Source organism: Jaculus jaculus, chromosome 8 (assembly GCF_020740685.1).
Source record: "Jaculus jaculus isolate mJacJac1 chromosome 8, mJacJac1.mat.Y.cur, whole genome shotgun sequence".
NCBI lineage: Eukaryota > Metazoa > Chordata > Mammalia > Rodentia > Dipodidae > Jaculus > Jaculus jaculus.
Window position 1 is genome coordinate 70,692,484 of NC_059109.1, and position 19,906 is coordinate 70,712,389.

Here is a 19,906-nt window from a genome sequence, read left to right on the forward strand (position 1 = left end):
AAAGAAAAACAGAGTAAATGAGCAGGTTATCAGACTCCATGCGTCAGCCTATGAACTTTAGAGATCTCTGTGATTCCACTCTATTTTACTTTTATTGGCTAGAATAGTGGTTTGGGAAGATTTAGTCAGTCTGTTAATAAGTGGAGTGGTACAGCAGTTATTTCTTTATATTTTTTGTATTTCCGAGGTAGGATCTTGCTGTCTTGCTCCAGCCCCCAGGCTAACTTGGAATTAGTCTCAGGCTTGCTTAGAACTCAGCGATCCTCCCACCTCAGCCTCCTGTGTGCTGGGACTAAAAGCAGTTAATTTTTTTTTTGTAAACAAACAAACAAAAAAAAAATGTGTTATTTCTTCAAAGAGTTTCTTCATAGAGAATCATACCTCATTGTATATGCATTCTTTGTTCATTGTTCTTGCCTTTAGTTTCTGAAGCGCAAAGTAACACCAAGAGAGTTCATAATAGCAACACAACAGAAGACCTTCCTCCTGCCAAAAAAATGCCCACGTGCCAGAGACAAGGAATGAAAGAGGGCCATGTGGCTGGAGGAAAGGAGGAGGAAAAGAAAGGTAGTGGCCAGGAAGATCATCTCTGGGAGGGGTGGGATGGGTTCCTGTTTTTTCAGTGTTTGTCTCTTCTCTCCTTGAGGATATAATTAATTTCTCTATTATTTGGCCATACCAAAATACCAGTTTACTTTTTTTTGTTTTTCTTTTTTTATATATATTCCGAGGTGATAAATGACATTTTGCATACTCTTTTTTTTAAACTTTATTTATTTCAGAGAGAGAAAGGCAGAGAGAGGGAGAGAAAGAATGGGTGTGCCACGTCCTCTAGCCATTTCTAACAAACTCCAGATGCATGGGCCCCCTTGTGCATTTGGCTTACATGGGTCCTGGGGAATCCAACTGAGGTCCTTTGGTTTTGCTGACAAACATCTTAATGGCTAAGCCATCTCTCCTGCCTCCCCTTTTTTGGGGGAGGGGGGTTCTAAGTAGGGTGTTACTCTAGCTCAGGCTGTCCTGGAGTTGACTATGTAGTCTCATGGTGGTCTTGAACTCTCAGAGATCCTCTTACCCCTGCCTCCCAAGTCCTGAGATTAAAGGTGTGTGCCACTACACCCAGCTCTATTCTCATAGTTTTAAAAAATATTTCATTTTTTATTTATTTACTTATTTGACAGAGAAAGTGGGAGAGACACAGAGAATGGGTGCACCAGGGACTCCAGCCACTGCAAACTAACTCCAGACAAGTGCGCCCCCTTGTGCATCTGGCTAACGTGGGTCCTGGGGAATTGAACCTGGGTCCTTTGGCTTTGTAGGCAAACACCTTAACTGCTAAGCCATCCCACCAGCCCTCTCGTAGTTTTGCTTTTTTTTTTTAAATCTTTTTTCTTTATGTATTACAAGCAAAAAGAGATAAAAGAGAGAGAATGAGTGTGCCAGGGCCTCTAGCCCCAGCAAGTGGACTCCAGAGGCATGTGCTACTTTATGCATTTGGCTTTAAATGGGTATTGGGGAATCGAAGTCCAGTCATTAGGCTTTGCAGGCGAGTGCCTTAACCATTAGCCATCTCTCCAGCCCAATTTTCATAACTAAAAATATATATTTATTTGAGCTGGGCGTGGTGGCACACACCTTTAATCCCAGCGCTCAGGAGGAGGAGGTAGGAGGATCACCTGAGTTCAAGACCACCCTTAGACTACATAATGAATTCCAGGTCAGCCTGGGCTAGAGTGTGACCCTACCTCTAAAAAAATTAAAAAAGTTATTTGAGACAGAAAGAAAGAGGCAGACAGAGAGAATATGAGAGAGTATGAGTGCACCAGGGCCTCTTGCCACACCAACTTTAGATGGGTACTGGGGATTTAAACTCAGGTACAGCCTTTATAAGCAAGCTCTTTAACTGCTGAGCCATCTCTCTAGCCTAAATCATATATTTCTGATGGATTGAGACATAGGCAGGATTGCTTGGGAAGGACAAAGTTAATTATGACAGCTTTTTGGCCACCTAAGTAATTGTAGTGCCTATTTCTGTTCCCTCAGAGTCTGTGAGGACCTTCCTGCTCAAGAGCAAAGCTCCTGTGGATGAAGAATGTAAAGCCAAGGTGGGAAAGGTAAAAGGATATAGAAACAACTCTCTGCACACTGATTTCAAAACAGCAGAAATCTTTTGCTACTAGGATGCCTGTCCAGTATATCTAGCATTCATGTTAGGTATGCTGTCTAAAATTTTGCTGAGGAGTTCATTTTCTCCAAAGTTGAGAAGAGTTTGAAATTTATAGTGTTCATATGATTACCTTGAGAGTTGCCATCAGAATTCTACCCTCGTTTTCTTTTTCACTCAGAAAATGTTATGAGCCAGGCATGGTGGCACTTGACTTTAGTCCCAGCAGAGGTAGGAGGATTGTTGTGAGTTCCAGGTCAGCCTGGACTAGAGCGAGACCGTACCTCAGAAAAACCAAAAAAAAAAGGAAAAAGAAAATATTGATTATTAAAGGAAAATTGTCTTGTTTTGATGAGTTCTAATGGAGGAAGTATTTGAATCTAAAAGAAAAGCTGCTTTATTTTTGTAATTAGAAAAGGTATGTTTTCATTATTGTAATGACAAATTGTTTGTAGAACCATACTTCCATTTCTTTCCCTGGAAGATAGATGTGGAAGGTACTGGAGAATAAACCTTGAGGCATAAGAAAATATAGAACATCATGTTGGACCTCAGGAATAATGCTGATTTTTTTCTTCTCTTTCTAGGCTCATGTATATTGTGAAGGAAATGATGTCTATGATGTCATGCTAAATCAAGTAAGAGGAGACATCATTCTACTTATTGAAATTGTTTTTTGTTGTTGTTTTAGCTCTTCAAGGTAGGGTCTTGCTCTAGCCCAGGCTGACCTGGAATTCACTACTAATCTCAGGGTGGCCTCAAACTCACAGCAATCCTCCTACCTCTGGCTCCAGAGTACCTGGGATTAAAGGCATGCGTCACCAAGCCCGGCTTTTTTTTTTTTTTTTCCAAGGTAGGGTCACACTATAGTCCAAACTGAGCTGGAGCTCACTCTGTAGGCCTAAACTGGCCCCAAATTTACAGCAATACGCTTATCTCTGCCTCCTGAGTGCTGAGATTAAAGGTGTTGCACCACCACATGCAGCCCTTTTTTTTTTCATTTTTGATAATTTATAAGATATATTTTGAACATTTTTAACCCCCATTTTCCTTTATTATCCCCTTCACATTTCTAGTAAGCCTTTTCTGCTTCTCAACTATCACTGAATTTTTTTTCAACATTTCTTGATTTGCAAATAGAGCACACCAGGGACTCTGGTAACTGCAAATAAATTCCTGCTACTTGTGCCACTTTGTGTATGTTCCTTTACATGGGTACTGGAGAATTAAACCCCAGCTGGCAAACTTTGCAAGCAAGCACTTTTACCTTCTGAGTCATTCCCCAGCATCTCCACCCCCTTATTTTGGGCATAGGGTCTTACTGTGTAACCCTGACTAGTGTGGCACTCACCAGTGTAACTCACCCTGGCATTAAATTAGTCTCCTGAGTGCTACAGGACATGTACCACCACATCTGGCTAATTTCTCTCTTTCTCTCTCTCTCTGTCTCTCTCTTTTTCTGAGGTAGGGTCTCACTGTAGCCCAGGCTGACCTATAATTTATTTATTTATTTTTTGATTTTTCGAGGTAGGGTCTCACTCTAGCCCAGGCTGACCTGGAATTCACTATGGAGTCTCAGGGTGGCCTCGAACTCACAGCGATCCTCCTACCTCTGCCTCCCAAGTGCTGGGATTAAAGGCGTGCACCACCACGCCCGGCCTGACCTATAATCTATTATGTAGCCTTAGAGTGGTCTTAAATTCACATTGATCCTCCTACCTCTGCCTTGCCTCCCAAATGCTGTGATTAATATATGCCCCACCATGCCTGACTTTAATTTCTCTTTTGAAATAAACTTTTTATTGTGATTATATTATTTCCTAGATAGGACTTTATATTCGATTCATTGCTATAACATGTACAATTTTTTTTGTTGTTATTTTTTCGAGATATGGTCTCACTCTAGGCTGATTTGAAACTCTATTTCCAGGTAGGCCTCAAACTCACAGTGATCTTCATACCTCCACCTTGCAAGTGCTGGGATTAATAGTGTGTGCCACCACACCTGGCTCAGATATCACTTCTTAAATATTAGTTATATTCTTTGAATATTTCCAAGTTAAGTCAGGTTAGTGATGAGAGAGCTGAGCCTTTGCCTCTCCCAACATTGTTCTAAGCTTTTATCAAATGTCTGCATCTTGGAGAGAAAATTTCTAAGGAATGTCAAAGATCAAAAAGTCATCAAAGCAAATAAAAATGATAGTTATAGACCCATGGTGCACAAAACTCATTTTCATTTGGGAAGCAATTATTGGGAGTGAATTAGGAGTTGGAAAATAGACAATATGAAACAGGAGCAGCCAGTTAATAAAAAAAGAAGGTTATTGAAAGTAGGTAGGAGGCTTTAGGAAGCTTCTAGGTTCCCACTTTGATGCCCAATATTCCAAAGTTGAATATATAAACTCTTAGTGGGTTATGTTGGCCCAGCACTTGTGAGGCTGTAGTAAGAGGATCCCCATGAGGTCAAAGCCAGCCTGGGCTAAAGTGAGACTGCCTCAAAAAGCAAAATAAGGACGGGAGAGATAGCCTACTGATTAAGGTACTTGCCTGCAAAGCCAAAGGACCCAGGTTCAGTTCCTCAGGACCCACATAAGCCAGATGTACTAGGTAGTGTACATATTTGGAGTTCATTTGCAGTGGCTGGAGGATGTGGTGTGCCTATTCTCTCCCCCTCTCTCCTCCTCATGCCTTTCTCTCTCAGATATTTTCTTTTTATTATTGACAACTTCCATAATGATAGACAATAAACCATGGTAACCCCACCCCCCTACTTTCTCCTTTGCAAATCCACTCTCCATCATATACCTTCCCTCTCAATCAGTCTGTTATTTTGATGTCCTCATCTTTTTCTCCTATTATGGTCATGTATAAGTGTCAGGCACTGTTAGTTCATGGATATCCAGGCCATTTTTTGTCTGGAAGAGTGCATTGTAAGGAGTCCTACTCTTCCTTTGGCTCTCACATTTTTTTCTGCCACATTTTCCATAATGGACCCTGAGCCTTGGAAGGTGTGATAGAGATGTTTCAGTGCTGAGCACTCCTCAGTCACTTCCTCTCAACACTGTGGTGCCTCCTGAGTCATCCCAAGGTCACAACCATCTGAAAAGTTTCTCTAACCATAAGTGAGAGGAGCATTAATATATAGGTATGACCATTAAGAGAAGTGCTTACTGGACAGTTAGGTGGACATAGTATATATATTTAGTCAGACACCAGCAGACATTACACTACTAGGGTTCATGACTTCCCCTTTCATAGGTTTTTAGTGTCAGGCATATATTCCCTCCTGTGGAGGGGACCTCCAGTCCAACTAGAGAGTGGTTTATTTCCCCCATAACACACATGCCACTATTGCACCCATTGGCTCTTTTGGCCTGAATGGCAAAATTTAAGGCTTGCAGTATCCACTGTTGTTTATCTCCACTGGTGATTTCTGTCTTTCCCATTGAACTGCATTCAGCTTAGAGTTTTTTTCAGCTTTCTGTCATCCCATCTACATGGAGGAGGTTTTCAGGTCAACTTCAGCAGGATTTCCTAGTGACCTTGTAGCCCAAGTGTGGTGGTTTGATTCAGGTGTCCCCCATAAACTTAGGTGTGCTGAATGCTAGGTTCCCAGCTGGTGGATATTTGGGAATTAATGCCTCCTGGAGGCAGTGTATTGTTGGGGGCGGGCTTATGTGCTTTATAGCCAGTTTCCCTGTGCCAGTGTTTGGCACACCCTCCTGTTGCTGTGGTCCACCTTATGTTGGCCAGGGGGTGATGTCCAACCTCTGCTCATGCCATCGTTTTTCCCTGCCATTGTGGAGCTTCCCCTCGAGCCTGTAAGCCAAATAAACCTCTTTTTCCCAGAAGCTGCTCTTGGTTGGGTGATTTCTACCAGCAATGCGACCCAGACTGCAACACCAAGTATGTGGAGTCTTCAGCAGTAGGCTCTTACTATCTATTCTTGGTGGGAAACCAAGGGCCTCGGCAATGGCCTATAATGTTTTGGAGGGCATCAGAGACCTCCCTGGCCACTGGGAGGTATCCTATCCCTGGCACTGAAAATTTTCTAGTAACAATGTATGGCAATGTCCATAAAAGTAGGCTTCCATATGACTTACTCATGTCTCCTTAGATTTTGATTAACCCTCCCCCACCTTGTCTTTACTCAATTTCCTCTCCTGATCTCACTTAGGCCTTTCCACCCCCAGTAATCTCTTCTACTTACATATATACAATACCATTTTCTTAAGTATAACCTCCTCCTCCCTTTCTATTCCCTTTATATCTCCTTTCTACCTTAATGGCCTCTGCTACTGAGTTTTATTCCAACTCACCTAGATGTCCAAACACTTGTAGCTAGCATCCACATATAAGAGAGAACATGTGATGTTTGGCTTTCTGGGCCTGAGTTATGTCCAGATTCATCCATTTCCCTGCAAATATCATAATTTCATTTTTTCTTTACCACTGACTAGAACTCCATTTTATAAAGTTACCACGTCTTCGTTATCTACTCACCAATTTCAGGGATATCTAGGCTGGTTTCATTTCCTAGCTATTGTGAATAGAGTGGCAATAAACATGTTTGAGCAAGTATCTCTGAGGTAGTGAGACAAGTCCTTAAGATATATGCCTAGGAATGGTGTAGCTGGATCATATGGTAAATCTATTTTTAGCTGTCTCAGGAACCTCCACACTGATTTCTACAATGGCTGGACCAGATTGCATTCCCACTGTAGTAGTTTGAATAGATGGCCCCTAATATATTCAGTATTTTATTAGTTTGTAGTTTACATCTACAGCCACCTGGCTGGGAGTGATATCACTCGGTGGATCTTAAGGTGTAGTAGTGGGTTTGAGATTTCAATCTAAAGATATACAAAGTGTGCCTAGCTAGAGTTCCTGAAGTGTGCTTTTTGGCTTTTGGCTTGTGCTTCTCTCTTTATGTTTGGATCTGTGAAGGCAGGTCAGCTTCTGCCATTATGGAACTTCCCCTGGATCTGTAAGCTTCAATAAATATCCCTTCCTCCACAACTGTGCCTGGTTTGGAAGTTCATCTCAGCGAACCTGAAGCTGTATGATACAGAAGTTGGTACCAAGGAGTGGGCTGAGATGAACCTGACCATGTGGATGTTGGTCTTTTGGAACTTTTGTTTGGAAGGAAAGACTACAGGGGACTGTTGGAACTGGGCTACTAGGATAAGGGCTGTCTGCATTCTGCTGCCCAGGTCCAGCGAGTTTGATCAAGTTAAATATCTTATGTACTAATGTGCTTGGCTAAAGATAGTGGAGTGGAAGAGTTAAGATTTTAAGTTAGAAAACCTCAAGCAAGTTAAAATTATAGGCACTGAGACTGGTCTTAGGTTACTGAAGCTGCTATTGTCAACACATTAGCAATCTTAAGGAAGATGGTCCAACTGCTTTGCATTAAAACAATGGGAAGGATGCCTGAGGAAAGACGATATAGAAATGCAAACTTTTGGAAAGAGTTGACTGAAGAAGGAACCTGCTTTTCAAGGTTATGATTTATTTCATCCCTGAATTAAGAATATGGCTGTGTCCTGTACACCTGGTATTAGTTTCTGAAGCATGAAAAATGTGTGGAGTGGTCATGAGTTACACATGGTTCCAGGAGCTGCTGCTGAGATGCAGTATGAGGCAGGGCCTGATGCCCTGATAGGCTGAAAGAGCCTTTTGAAGATGGACTGTGGTTTGCATGAGGACCTGAAGATGTTTTGGATATACAAGAACTATGCTAGGGCTACCATAGAACACACTGTTGGCCTAGGAATGAAGTGTTCCCTGGCTACTCTGCCCAGCTGGAGAGATGGAATTGGAAAATCTGGACACTGCCAGTCTCTAGTTATACTGAACTTGAACTATAGAAGTTTGATGATTGCTTGGTTTGCATTGTTTTAGCCTCTCCTTGCTATGCATTATACCAGTTGAAGATGTTTACTCTGAGCCCTTGTATGTTGGAAGTATTTAGTTTGTTTCATTTTACAGGACTTACTATGTTACATTGGTCAAGTGGGACCAATGTGGGTCAATGGGGACCTTTGAAATTCAACTGAGTACAACTTACAATGAGTGATGGTTATGAATTTATTGGGGGCCAAGGGTGGAATGTGGTAGTTTGAATAAATGGCTCCCAATATATTTAGGGTTTTATTAGTTTGTACTTTGCATCTGTAGCCACCTGGCTGGAGGCATTGTCACTGGGCAGATCTTAAGGTGTAGTGGTGGATTTGAGATTTCAATGTAAAGATATACTAAGTGTGCCTAGCTAGAGTTCCTAAAGTGTGCTTTGTGGCATTTGGCCTTTGGCTTGTGCTTCTCTGTCTCTGATTGGACCTGTGAAGGCAGGCCAGCTTCTGCCATTATGGAACTTGCCCTGGATCTGTAAACTTCAATAAATATCCCTTCCTCCATAACTGTGCCTGGTTTGGAAGTTCATCTCAGCGAACCTGAAGCTGTCTGCTACACCTACTAACAGTGTAGAAGGGTTCCTCATTTACCACATCCTTGCCAGACTTCTTTTTTTTTTTTTGAGGTAGGGTCTCACTATAGCCCAGACTGACCTGGAATTCACTATGGAGTCTCAGGGTGGCCTTGAACTCATGATGATCCTCCTACCTTTGCTTCCCGAGTGCTGGGATTAAAGGTATACCTGGCTGATTTCCTTATTTTTAAAAATTTTTTGTATACTTTTATTCATTTATTTGAGAGCAACAGACACTGAGAGAAAGGCAGAGAGAGAGAGAGAGAGAGAGAGAGAGAGAGAGAGAGGGAGAGAGAATGGGTGTGCCAGGGCCTCCAGCCTCTGCAAATGAACTCCAGACACGTGTGCCCCCTTGTGCATCTGGCTAACGTGGGTCCTGGGGAATTGAGCCTCAAACTGTGGTTCTTAGGCTTCACAGGCAAGCGCTTAACTGCTTAGCCATCTCTCCATTTCTTTTTTTTTCTCAAATTTTATTAACATTTTCCATGATCCATTTCTTGATAATAGACATTCTAGCAGGAGTGAGATGAAATCTCAAAGTAGTTTTAATTTGCATTTCCCTAATGGCTAAGTATGTAGAACATTTTTTTTTAGATGTTTATATGCCATCTATATTTCTTTTTTGAGAACTATCTGTTTAGTTCCATAGCCCATTTTTTCATTAGGTTGTTTGATTTCTTAGTTTTATGAGTTCTTTGTACATTCTGGATATTAATCCTCTGTCAGATGAATAGCTGGCAAAGATTTTCTTCCATTCTCTAAGTTGCCGCTTTGCTGTGTTCACAGTGTCTTTTGCTGTACAACAGCTTTGTAATGCCATGAGGTCCCAAGTGGTTGATTAGTGCTTTTGTTTCCTGAGCAACTGGGATTATATTCAAAATGTCATTGCCATGCCAGTATTTGAATAGTTTCTCCTACTTTTTTCTCTAGCAGTTTCAGTGTTTCAGATCTGATATTAAGGTCTTTGATCCATTTGGACTTAAGTCTTGTGCATGAAGAAAGAGAAGGATCTATTGTCATCCTTCTACAGGCACGTATTCAGTTTTCCCAGCACCACTTGCTGAAGAGGATCTCTTCTCCAATGAATATTTTTGACATTTTTGTTGAAGATAGATGGCTGTAGCTGCCTAGACTTACATATGGGTTCTGTATTCTGTTCCACTGATCTATGTGTCTGTTTTGTGACAATACCATGCTGCTTTTGTTACTATAGCTCTGTAATATAGGTTAAAATATTGTATGGTGATACCACTAGCCTTATTTTTGTTGCACAAAACTGTTTTAGATATTCAAGGTTTTTTGTGCTTCCAAATGAATTTTTGAATTGTTTTTTATACTTCCATGAAGAATGCCATTGGAATTTTGATGGGGATTGCATTAAATTTGTAGATTGATTTTGGTAAGATTAAAATTTTCACAATATTGATTCTTCCAATCTAAGAACAAGGGGTGTCTTTCCATTTCCTAGTGTCTTCTGCAATTTCTGTGTTGAGTGTTTTAAAGTTTTCATTGTAGAGCTCCTTCACTTCCCTGGTTAGGTTTATTCCAAGGTACTTTATAATTATTATTATTTTGATGTAGTTGTGAATGGGAGTGTTTCTCTGATTTCATCCTCAACATGTTTAGTGTGAGCCTATAAGAAAGCTATTGATTTCTGTGTGTTTATTTTGATTCTGCCACATTGCTATAAGTGTTTATCAGTTCTAACAGTTTGCTGGTAGTCTTTAGGGTCCTTTGTGTATAAAATTATATTGTCTGTAAATAATGATAAATTGATCTCTTTCTTTTCAGTTTGTATGTTTTTTATGTATGTCTCTTGCCATATTGGTATTGGCTAAGACTTCCCATACCATATTAAGTAGAAGTGGGGACAGGGGACACCCTTGTCTTGTTCCTGATTTTAGTGGAAAAGCTTCAGGTTTTTCTCCATTTAGTATTATGTTAGCTGTAGGTTTGTCATACATAGCCTGTATTATGTTAAGAAATGTTCCTTCTATTCCCAGTTTCTGTAGGACTTTTATCATATAGGGGTGCTGGATTTTGTCAAATGCTTTTTCTGCATCTAATGAGATGATCATATAATGTCTGTCCTTTGTATTATATTTATCAATTTCCATATATTGAATCATCCCTGCATTTCTGGAATAAAGCTTACTTGGTCAGGGTGAATGGTTTTTCTGATATATTCTTGTATTCTGTTTGCCCATATTTTGTTGAGAATTTTTGCATCTATGTTCATGAGGGAGATTGGGTTTGTAATTTTCTTTTTCTGTTCTATCTTTGCCTGGTTTTGGTATCAGGGTGATACTGTCTTCATAGGAGGAGTTTGCTAGAATTCCTTCCTTTTCTATTTTGAGAAGCATTGGTGTTAGTTCTTTCTTGAACGCCTGGTAACATTCACAAGTGAATCCATCTGGGCCTGAACTTTTTAATTGGGAGATTTTTTATAACTGCTTGGATGTCTGTATTTGTTATAGGTCTATTTAAGTGGTTAATCTCATCTTAATTTAATTTTGTTAGGTCATATAAATCAAGGAAATCATCCATTTCTTCAAGTTTTTAAACTTAGTGAACTATATGTTCTTAAAGTATGTCCCTATGATTTTCTGAATTTCTTTGTATCTGCTGTAATGGTCCCTTTTTAATCTCTAATTTTATTAATTTGTGTCTCCTCTCTCTTTTTTCTGGACATATTCACTAAGAGTTTGTCAATCTTGTTCATCCTTTCAAAGAACCTACTCTTTGTTTCATTGATTCTTTGGATTTTTTTTTTTTCTATTTCATTAATTTATGCCCTCATCTTTATTATTTCTTCTTGTCTACTGATTCTTGGTGTGCTTTGTTCTTCTTTTTCCAAGGCCTTAAAGTGAAGCATTAAGTTGTTTACTTGTGACCTTTCTAATTTCTTAATATACGCACTTAAATCTATACATTTCCCTCTTAGGACTGCCTTCATTGTGTCCCAGAGGTTTTGGTATGTTGTGTTCTCATTATCATTTGATTCTATAAAATTTTTTTGTTGCTTTTATTTTTTAGTTTTTCAAGGTAGGAGCTCACTCTGGCCCAGGCTGCCCTGGAATTCACTATGTTGTCTCTGAGTGGCCTTGAAATTACGGTGACCCTTCTACCTCTGCCTCCCGAGTGCTGGGATTAAAAATGTATGCACCACCATACCTGGCTTGATTCTATGAATTTCTTATTTCCTTTTTTGATTTCTTCATTGACCTATTCATCATTTAGTAGTGTATTGTTTAGTTTCTATGATTTTTTTTTTTTGTATTCTCTATAGCTTTTCTTTCTGTTGATTTGTAGTTATGTCCCATTGTGATCAGAAGGAGTTCAAGGAATTATTTCACTTTTCCTGTATTTGTTAAGATTTCCTTTGTGTCCTAACATATGATCTATTTTAGATAATGTTCCATGTGCTACTGAGAGAATATGTATTCTTTAGCATTGGGAGGAAAAGTTTTGTAGATATCTGTTAGGTCCACTTGTTCTATGACCTCATTTAATACAGATGCTTCTCTATTTATTTTTTGCTAGGATGACTTGTCAGTTGATCAGAGTGGGGTGTTGAAGTCACCCATTACAACTGTGTTTGGTGTTTTCTGTGACCTGTAATTCTAATAGTGTTTGTTTGACAAAATTGGGAACCCCCATGTTAGGTATATATATATATATATATATGTTTAGGTTTGTAATGTCCTCCTGTTGGAGTGTTCCTTTAATCAATATAAAGTCACCTTCTTTATCTTTGCTAACTAATGTTGGTCTAAAGTCTATCCTGTCAGATTTTAGGATAGCAAAGCCTGCTTGTTTTCTAGGCCCGTTTGCTTGAAACACCATTGTCTATCCAACCTTTCACCCTAACATAGTGTCCATCTTTTGTGGAAAGGTGAGTTTCTTGGAGGGCTACCAATAAAAGGATCCTGCTTTTTTTGTTTGTTTTTTGAGGTAGGGTCTCACTCTAGCTCAGGCTGACCTGTAATTCACTATGTAGTCTCAGGGTGGCCTTGAATTCAAGGCAATCCTACCTCTGCCTTCCAAGTGTTGGGATTAAAGGCGTGCACCACCCAGCAGGATCCTGCTTTTTAATCTAGCCTGCAAACCTATGTCTTTTGGTTGGGGCATTGAGGCCAATGATATTAAGAGTCATTATTGAAAGGTGTGTATTTATCCTTGCCATTCTTGTTTTGTAGTTCTTCTGGTTTTGCCTTTACTCTCTTCTATTAACTAGTATATGAGTATGGTTTATTTTTTTTTTTTTCCAGGTCCTAGTATGTATGCTTTTCTTTCTCTTCAGCATGGAAGATCCTTTCAAGGTTTTTTTTTTGTTTGTTTGTTTGTTTTTTTTTTTTTTTTTTTTTTTGGTTTTTCAAGGTAGGGTCTCACTCTAGTCCAGGCTGACCTGGAATTAACTCTGTCATCTCAGGGTGGCCTCAAACTCATGGCAGTCCTCCTACCTCTGCCTCCCGAGTGCTAGGATTAAAGGCGTGCGCCACCACGCCCAGCCCTTTCAAGGTTTTTTTGTTTGTTTGTTTGTTTGTTTGTTTGTTTGTTTTCTGAGGTAGGGTCTCACACTCTGGCCCAGGTTTACCTGGAATTAACTATGTAGTCTCAGGGTAGCCTTGATCTCACAGTAATCCACCTACCTCTGCTTCCCAAGTGCTGGGATTAAAGGCATGTGCCACCATGTCTGGCTCAAGTATTTTCTTTTCTTTTTTTTTTAATTAATTTTTTTGATTGTTTAAATTTTTATTAGCATTTTCCATAATTATAAAAAAAAAATCCCATGGTAATTCCCTCCCTCCCCACCCCCTACACTTTCCCCTTTGAAATTCCATTCTCCATCATATTACCTCCCCATCACAATGATTGTACTTACATATATACAATATTAACCTATTAAGTACCCTCCTCCCTTCCTTTCTCTTCCCTTTATGTCTCCTTGTTAACTTACTGGCCTCTGCTACTAAGTATTTTCATTCTCACACAAAAGCCCAATCATCTGTAGCTAGTATCCACATATAAGAGAGAACATGTGGCGCTTGGTCAAGTATTTTTTATAGGGCTGGTTTAGTCATCATATATTTATATAGTCTGCTTTTATTGTAGAATGTCCTCATTTTTTCTGTAAATTTGGATAGATAGTTTTGCAGTATAAACTAATCTTGGTTAACAGTTTTTATTTTTCAGAACTTGGAATACATCATTCTAAACCCTTCTGGCTTTTAAAGTTTGTGCTTAGTAATCTGTTGTTGTCCTGATTGGCTTCCCTTTGTATGTGACTTGATTTTTCTCTCTAACTCCTTTGGCTTGTGTGTTTTGTAGTTTAATTATAGTATGACAATGAGAGGTTCTTTCCTGATTTTGTCTCTTTGGCATTCTATAGGCTTCCTGTATCTGTATTGGTATCACTTTCCCTATTTGGGGGAAGTTCTCTTCTATGATTTTCTTCAAAATATCTGTTATGCCTTTTGAGTGAAACTCTTCTTCAGCTACTATGCCCTAGATTTTTATATTTTATCTGTTCATAGTGTCCTTAATGTTTTGAAGTCCCCATTAATGCCTTCCTGTTAGTTTGTCTTTCTCTTTGTTGGACTGTATTAGATCTGCCACCTAGTTTTCTAGTTTAGATATTCTATCCTCTCCTTGATCCATTCTACTGGTGAGATTTTCTACAGAGTTTTCTATTTGACTTACTCTGTTTTTCAGTTCTAGTATTTCTGACTAGTATTTTTTTTTTTCTTCATTATTTCTATTTCCTTACTCATGTCTTATATTGACCTACTTATTTCATTAAGTTGGTTTCATGTGTTTTCTTGGGGCTCCTTCAGGAGTTTGTTTTCTTCTTTGATTCCTTTGAACATATGTATAATCCTTTCTTTTTTAAATTTTTGTCAGCCATTTCATGTAAAGCAGTCTCACTGGAGGTCATTTCTGATGGATTTATAATTTTTGGTAGGATTGTATTGTCTTGACTTTTTCTGTTTCTTGTATTACAATGTAGAGATTTTTGCATGTTGAGTTACTTTGATGCTTGGTTTTTCTAATTATCTGCAGTGTTCTTAGCTGTCTAAGTCCGACTTTATATATCTTCAGTGTAGGAGTTTAGGATGCCAAGTGTAGCTCTTATACTACAAGAGAAACAGCAGAAGTGACCTTAGGCGTTGAAATTATCTGCTATTCAAGTATTCTAGTAGCCTGCATGGAGCAAATTACAGGCAAATTCTAAAATACAACTGAGGAATACACAAATACAATCAAAACCAACATAGAGTATTTGTACAAGTGTGGCAATTAAAATAAATATATAATCTAATAAAGTCAAAGTCCCTAAAGTTATGTATTGCCCCACACCCTTAATCCTGTCAACTAGGATTTTGAGATTTCTGTTCTGAAATAGGGTCTAAGTCAGCCTGAGGTAGACATACCTTACCTCCAACAGTGACTGAAGAAAAAGACAAAGGCCCTAAAAATCAGGAAACTTCAAAGGCAACAATAGACCATGCCAAAATGCAACTTATTTGAGAATGGTAAAGCCAACTAAGAAAATATTATTCAAATGCAATATGTACTTTTTCTGATATGGAAAAGGAGATTAGCACTTCTAGTGCAGGCTGGGATATCTGGCTTTGTGTAAGTGGACCCTGTTACTTTTTGGGGTGGCTTCCAATCTCACCAATGCTGAGTGCCCACCTTGATCTCTCTCGGTGCTGGGTGGCCAGAGTTGAATGTGTTCTCCAGAGGTTTATAGTCCTGACAGTACCTGGACCTGCTCAGCTGGTCCCATCTGTATTCTCCTTCAGCAGCTGCTCAGCTGGTCTCTGCTGTCTTCCCCTTTAGGTTTCTTGACTTTAAGAGGAAGGTGATGTGAATGGAAAATCTCTTCACCTGCTTTCTACTTCTGCAGCTCTGCACCACTTGCGTAGGTGCAGATTGGAGCTGCAGGTGCCTCAGGGGGATTCTGGCCAGTTTCTTCTTTCTGGAAGATCTTGGTTTCTCCTGCTTCTCTGCTGTAGTTGATAATAACTTATACACCTTCACTTTTCAGTACAAGATTGTATTTTGCCGTGTTTCTGCTTATTTCCCTCCCTAGGCTGCTTTGGTGTGGCTAGTATGCTGCCATCTTTCCCAGAAGTCCCCTCAAATATTTTTTTAAATCTCCCATATATAAGTATACAGACACATGTGCACACTATTTATGTTCTTATTCTGACAGGAATTTTATTTATTGATTATTTTTTCTTAATTTTGCATCATGCTATCCTTCTCTTTATGGCAATTACTGATAGCTGTAACTGAGAAAGAATCCTTGGTTCATTTAACATTCAGCTGCACAACTCTCCTTTTATGTTCATTATTTTTTTACTCATAGACCAATCTTCAGTTCAACAACAACAAGTATTATCTTATTCAGCTGTTAGAAGATGATGCTCAAAGAAACTTCAGTGTTTGGATGAGATGGGGCAGAGGTAATGACTTTCTTGTTTTTTTTGTGTGTGTATGTTTGTTTTTGAGGCGGGGTCACACTCTAGCCCATGCTGACCTAGAACTCACTCCGTAGTCCCAGGCTGGTCTCAAATGCACAGCGATTCTCCCTCCTCTGCCTCTGAAGTGCTTGAATTAAAGGTGTGCACTATGATGCCCAGCCAAGGCAATGAATTTTATGATGGGTATTTTGATCTGCCATTCAGAAACCCAGAAGCAATATAGTCAGTGGGTAGGCTGAAATTAGTTATTTCAGACTCTACAGTCTGAAGTTGGGAATGATAGGCATCTTTAGGAAGCTCACATTGGAAAGACCAAGAATAATGCTCTTTGAAGTTGAAAATTCTACAGTTCAGCCACTGTCATAGGCTCTAGTAAGTAACTTGTAGCAATATGCTCATTCTCTTAAGCCTTTTACCTCTCCCTTCTTGTTAGTCAGGTGGTAACCTTAAAGACAACTGTATTTGAGGTGTATCTTATGTGTAACATTTACTTTGCAGTTGGGAAAGTGGGGCAGCAGAGCTTGGTGGCTTGTTCAGGTGATCTCAACAAGGCAAAGGAAATCTTTCAGAAGAAGTGAGTACTAAGAAATAAATATAAAAAATATATTATTATTCTTACATCTATCCTTTTATAAATTTCATAATAAGGGTGATTTGATCTAAATGTTAATTCCTTTCCACTCTGATACATATATAGAACATCATATTGTATTTTAAAAATTATTTGTTGACAACTTCCATAAATATAAACAATATACCATAATCATAATCCCCTCCCATCCCTTCCCTTTCCCCTTCCAAATCTCACCTTCACTGAATCCCTTCTTCAAATATATTTATTTACAAGCAGAGAGACAAAAGAGAATAGATGCTTCAGTGCCTCTAGTCTCTGCAAACAAACTTGAACTACCCAGGTAGTTAAGCTTTGCAGGCAAGAGCCTTAACTACTGAGCAATCTCTCCAGCTCTGCCCCCTTCTTTTCAACTAGTCTCTCTTCTATTTTCTTTTCTTTTTATTGACAACTTCCATAATTACAGATAATAAACCATGATAATCCCCTTCCTCCCTCCACATTCTCCTTCACAACTCCACTCTCCATCATAGACCCCTTCCCCTCTCATCAGTCTCTCTTTTATTTTGATGTCATTATGTTTTCCTCCTATTATGATAGTCTTGTGTAGGTAGTGACAGGTACTGCAAGGTCATGTATACCTAGGCCATTTTGTGTCTGGAGGAGCACATTGTAAGGAGCCCTACCCTTCTTTTGGTTCTTACATTCTTCCTGCCACCTCTTCTACAATGGACCCTGAGCCTTGGAAGGTCTGATAGAGATGTTTCAGAGCTGGTCACTCTTCTGTCACTTCTACTCTTTTGGTTTTTGTTGTTTAGAGTTTTAGGGATGATGTGTCTTAGAGAGTATCTTCTTTGGCCCATTCTGTTTGGAATTCTGCTAGTCTCTTGTATCTTTTGAAAGGGTGGGAAAGTTTTCTTCAGTAATTTTGTTGAATAAGTTCCCCATGCCTTTCGTCTGAATTTCTTCCCCTTCTGGTATACCCATGATCTGAATGTTTCAGGGTATCCCACAGTTCCCTCGTGTTCTGTTCACAAGAATTTTCAAACTTTATTAAAGTTTTTTGAACTCCCAAACTGTTTTTTCTGTTTTGTCCTCCAGCTCTAAGGTTCTGTCCTCCATATAATGAGCACATGAGTAATTCTTCTTGAGGGCTTCTAGAGAAATTTGCACTAGCTCAGTTTGGGTTGTATTTTTCTATTGCCTTTTTATGTATAGTATCCATACCTTTGTTGTGTTCCAATTTCAGGTCATCTTTTGATTTCTTTTTAATGCTTCTTGGTATTTTTATTTTATTTTTTATTTTTACTTTTTGGTTTTTCAAGGTATGGTTTCACTCTAGCCCAGGCTGACCTGGAATTCATTACAGAGTCTCAGGGTGGCCTCAAACTCACAGCGATCCTCCTACCTCTGCCTCCCGAGTGCTGGGATTAAAGGTGTGTGCCACCACACCCAGCAAATTCATTCTTGCATTTACTTATATCTTCATTATGCTTAACCAGCTGGTTATTGAAATCCTCTATTTTTTGCCTCAGCTTCAGTTCACTTTACTGTCTTTTGAGGTCTCTCTGGGTTTTGTCTATTAGGTCCAGCCTCATAAAGACAACTGTGTGAATTTCATTTTTGTGATTGTTGGGTTTTTATTTGTTTGCTTTTTGTCCTACCTCTGCCTCCCTAGTTCTGGGATTAAAGGCGTGCACCAACACGCCCAGTGAGTGTTCCCTTTTATATTTGACTAGAATAGGTTACTGATGGCTTAGTGTTTGGGGATGTGCAGGTTGTAAAGTGCATAAATGCACCAGTCACTCTGGGCTGGTGCTTACTACCAAAGGTGGGATTTGAGGTCTGGGATCCCTTTATGGTCTTAGCTGTGTCTTGCCTATGGTTCTGGGGCTGTAGCACTTGTCCTTGTCTCCTATTAAACTTAGATGTACAGGTTATAGAGGACTCACTGGTTCTCTCAGGCAGGTGATTGCCTGGCTTTCCTGTGTTGCTCTTCTGGGGTTGATGCATGCCCCAAGTAGTCAGTAGGAATGGGGCAGGGCATTGGAGAGATAGTAGGGGTTGCTGAGTTCCACACACCAGGTCTGATCAGGGAGTTGGCTGGTGTGGGAGATAGAGAGCCATTGGCTAACGGCACACTCAAGGGTGCCTGTAAGCAGCACAGGGTGTGGAGGGCCTGCAAGCTGGAGGAGGCAGCCTGCAGGCCAGTCCACCAAGGATGTAAGACCAGGGAGTATGGCAGGAGATGGGAGTGCACGTGGGCCTTGGGCTTAATTTGTGATGCCTTTGGGAGCCAGGAGTGGGCTGGACACAATGGAGGAGTGCTCTGAGAGATGGGAAGTACACACAGGCTACCACAGATGCAGTGGAGGGGGGACTCTGGGAGCCAGGGAAGTGTGAGTGGGCCACTGACAGTCCTTGGGGAAATGGGATGGTGTGGGCTGTTTGGTTCTGGAGGAAGGGGACTGCATAGGCTGGTTGGCTCTGGAAGAAGGGTAGGGTGCAGGAGAAAGGGGGTGGTTTGGGCCAGTTGGCTAGGGAGGGAGGAGATGGCTCAGGAGAGAAGGGCAACATGGGAAAGAGGGCATGCAATGGGAGGGAGGGGATAGTATGGGCTGGGCAGCTAGGGAGGGAGACAATGGCACTAGAAAGAGGGGATGGCTTGGGTTGGTTGACTAGGGAGGGAGGAGACAGCACAGGAGAGAGGGGATAACATGGCGGGCTTGGGAGGGAGGGAAGGGACAGATTGGGAGAGATGGAGAAGGGATGGGAGCAGGACAACTTGAGAAAGGACAGTGAGGGAGGGGGCTAGGGAGGCAGGGGGCAGCTTGGGAGAGAAGGGTGGTGTGGGCCAGTTGGCTCAGGTGAGAGACAGGGAATAGCTTGGGCCAATAAGCAGGTGGGGCCGGGGGTGTTCAGAAGAGAGGGATGGTGCACAGTCCCTTGTAGGGAGGCCCTTATAGGAGGAACCTGCAGGTAGTGCAGCAGAGAACCTGGTCAGGGAGTGGCTGGTGGCTGGGATGTGTGGTTGGGGAGACATGAGGGTCTAGTGGGCTACCCAATAGCTTGAAAATCAGCAGATTCCCTTCAGTGTCCCTTCGTGCCCGTTTACTGGTAGTCTGCTAAGACCTACTTCCACCAGAGCCCAAAAGATCTTGCCTGATACTACTCTGGGAGCTTAAGCGTGG

General features: G+C 40.5%; 1 protein-coding gene across 3 annotated transcripts in view; it reads left to right on the forward strand.

Annotated features, from left to right (window-relative positions):
- Positions 1–19,906, forward strand: part of Parp2 (poly(ADP-ribose) polymerase 2) — a 40,530-nt gene that overhangs the window by 576 nt on the left and 20,048 nt on the right. For 2 of the 3 annotated variants that reach the window (XM_012951584.2, XM_045156645.1), the window contains exons 2-6: positions 424–567; positions 2,044–2,114; positions 2,752–2,802; positions 16,030–16,126; positions 16,643–16,718. In XM_012951584.2, the coding sequence (XP_012807038.1) occupies positions 424–567; positions 2,044–2,114; positions 2,752–2,802; positions 16,030–16,126; positions 16,643–16,718 (439 nt within the window). The remainder of the gene's footprint in view (positions 1–423; positions 568–2,043; positions 2,115–2,751; positions 2,803–16,029; positions 16,127–16,642; positions 16,719–19,906) is intronic. The other variant, XM_045156646.1, reaches the window with a different exon arrangement.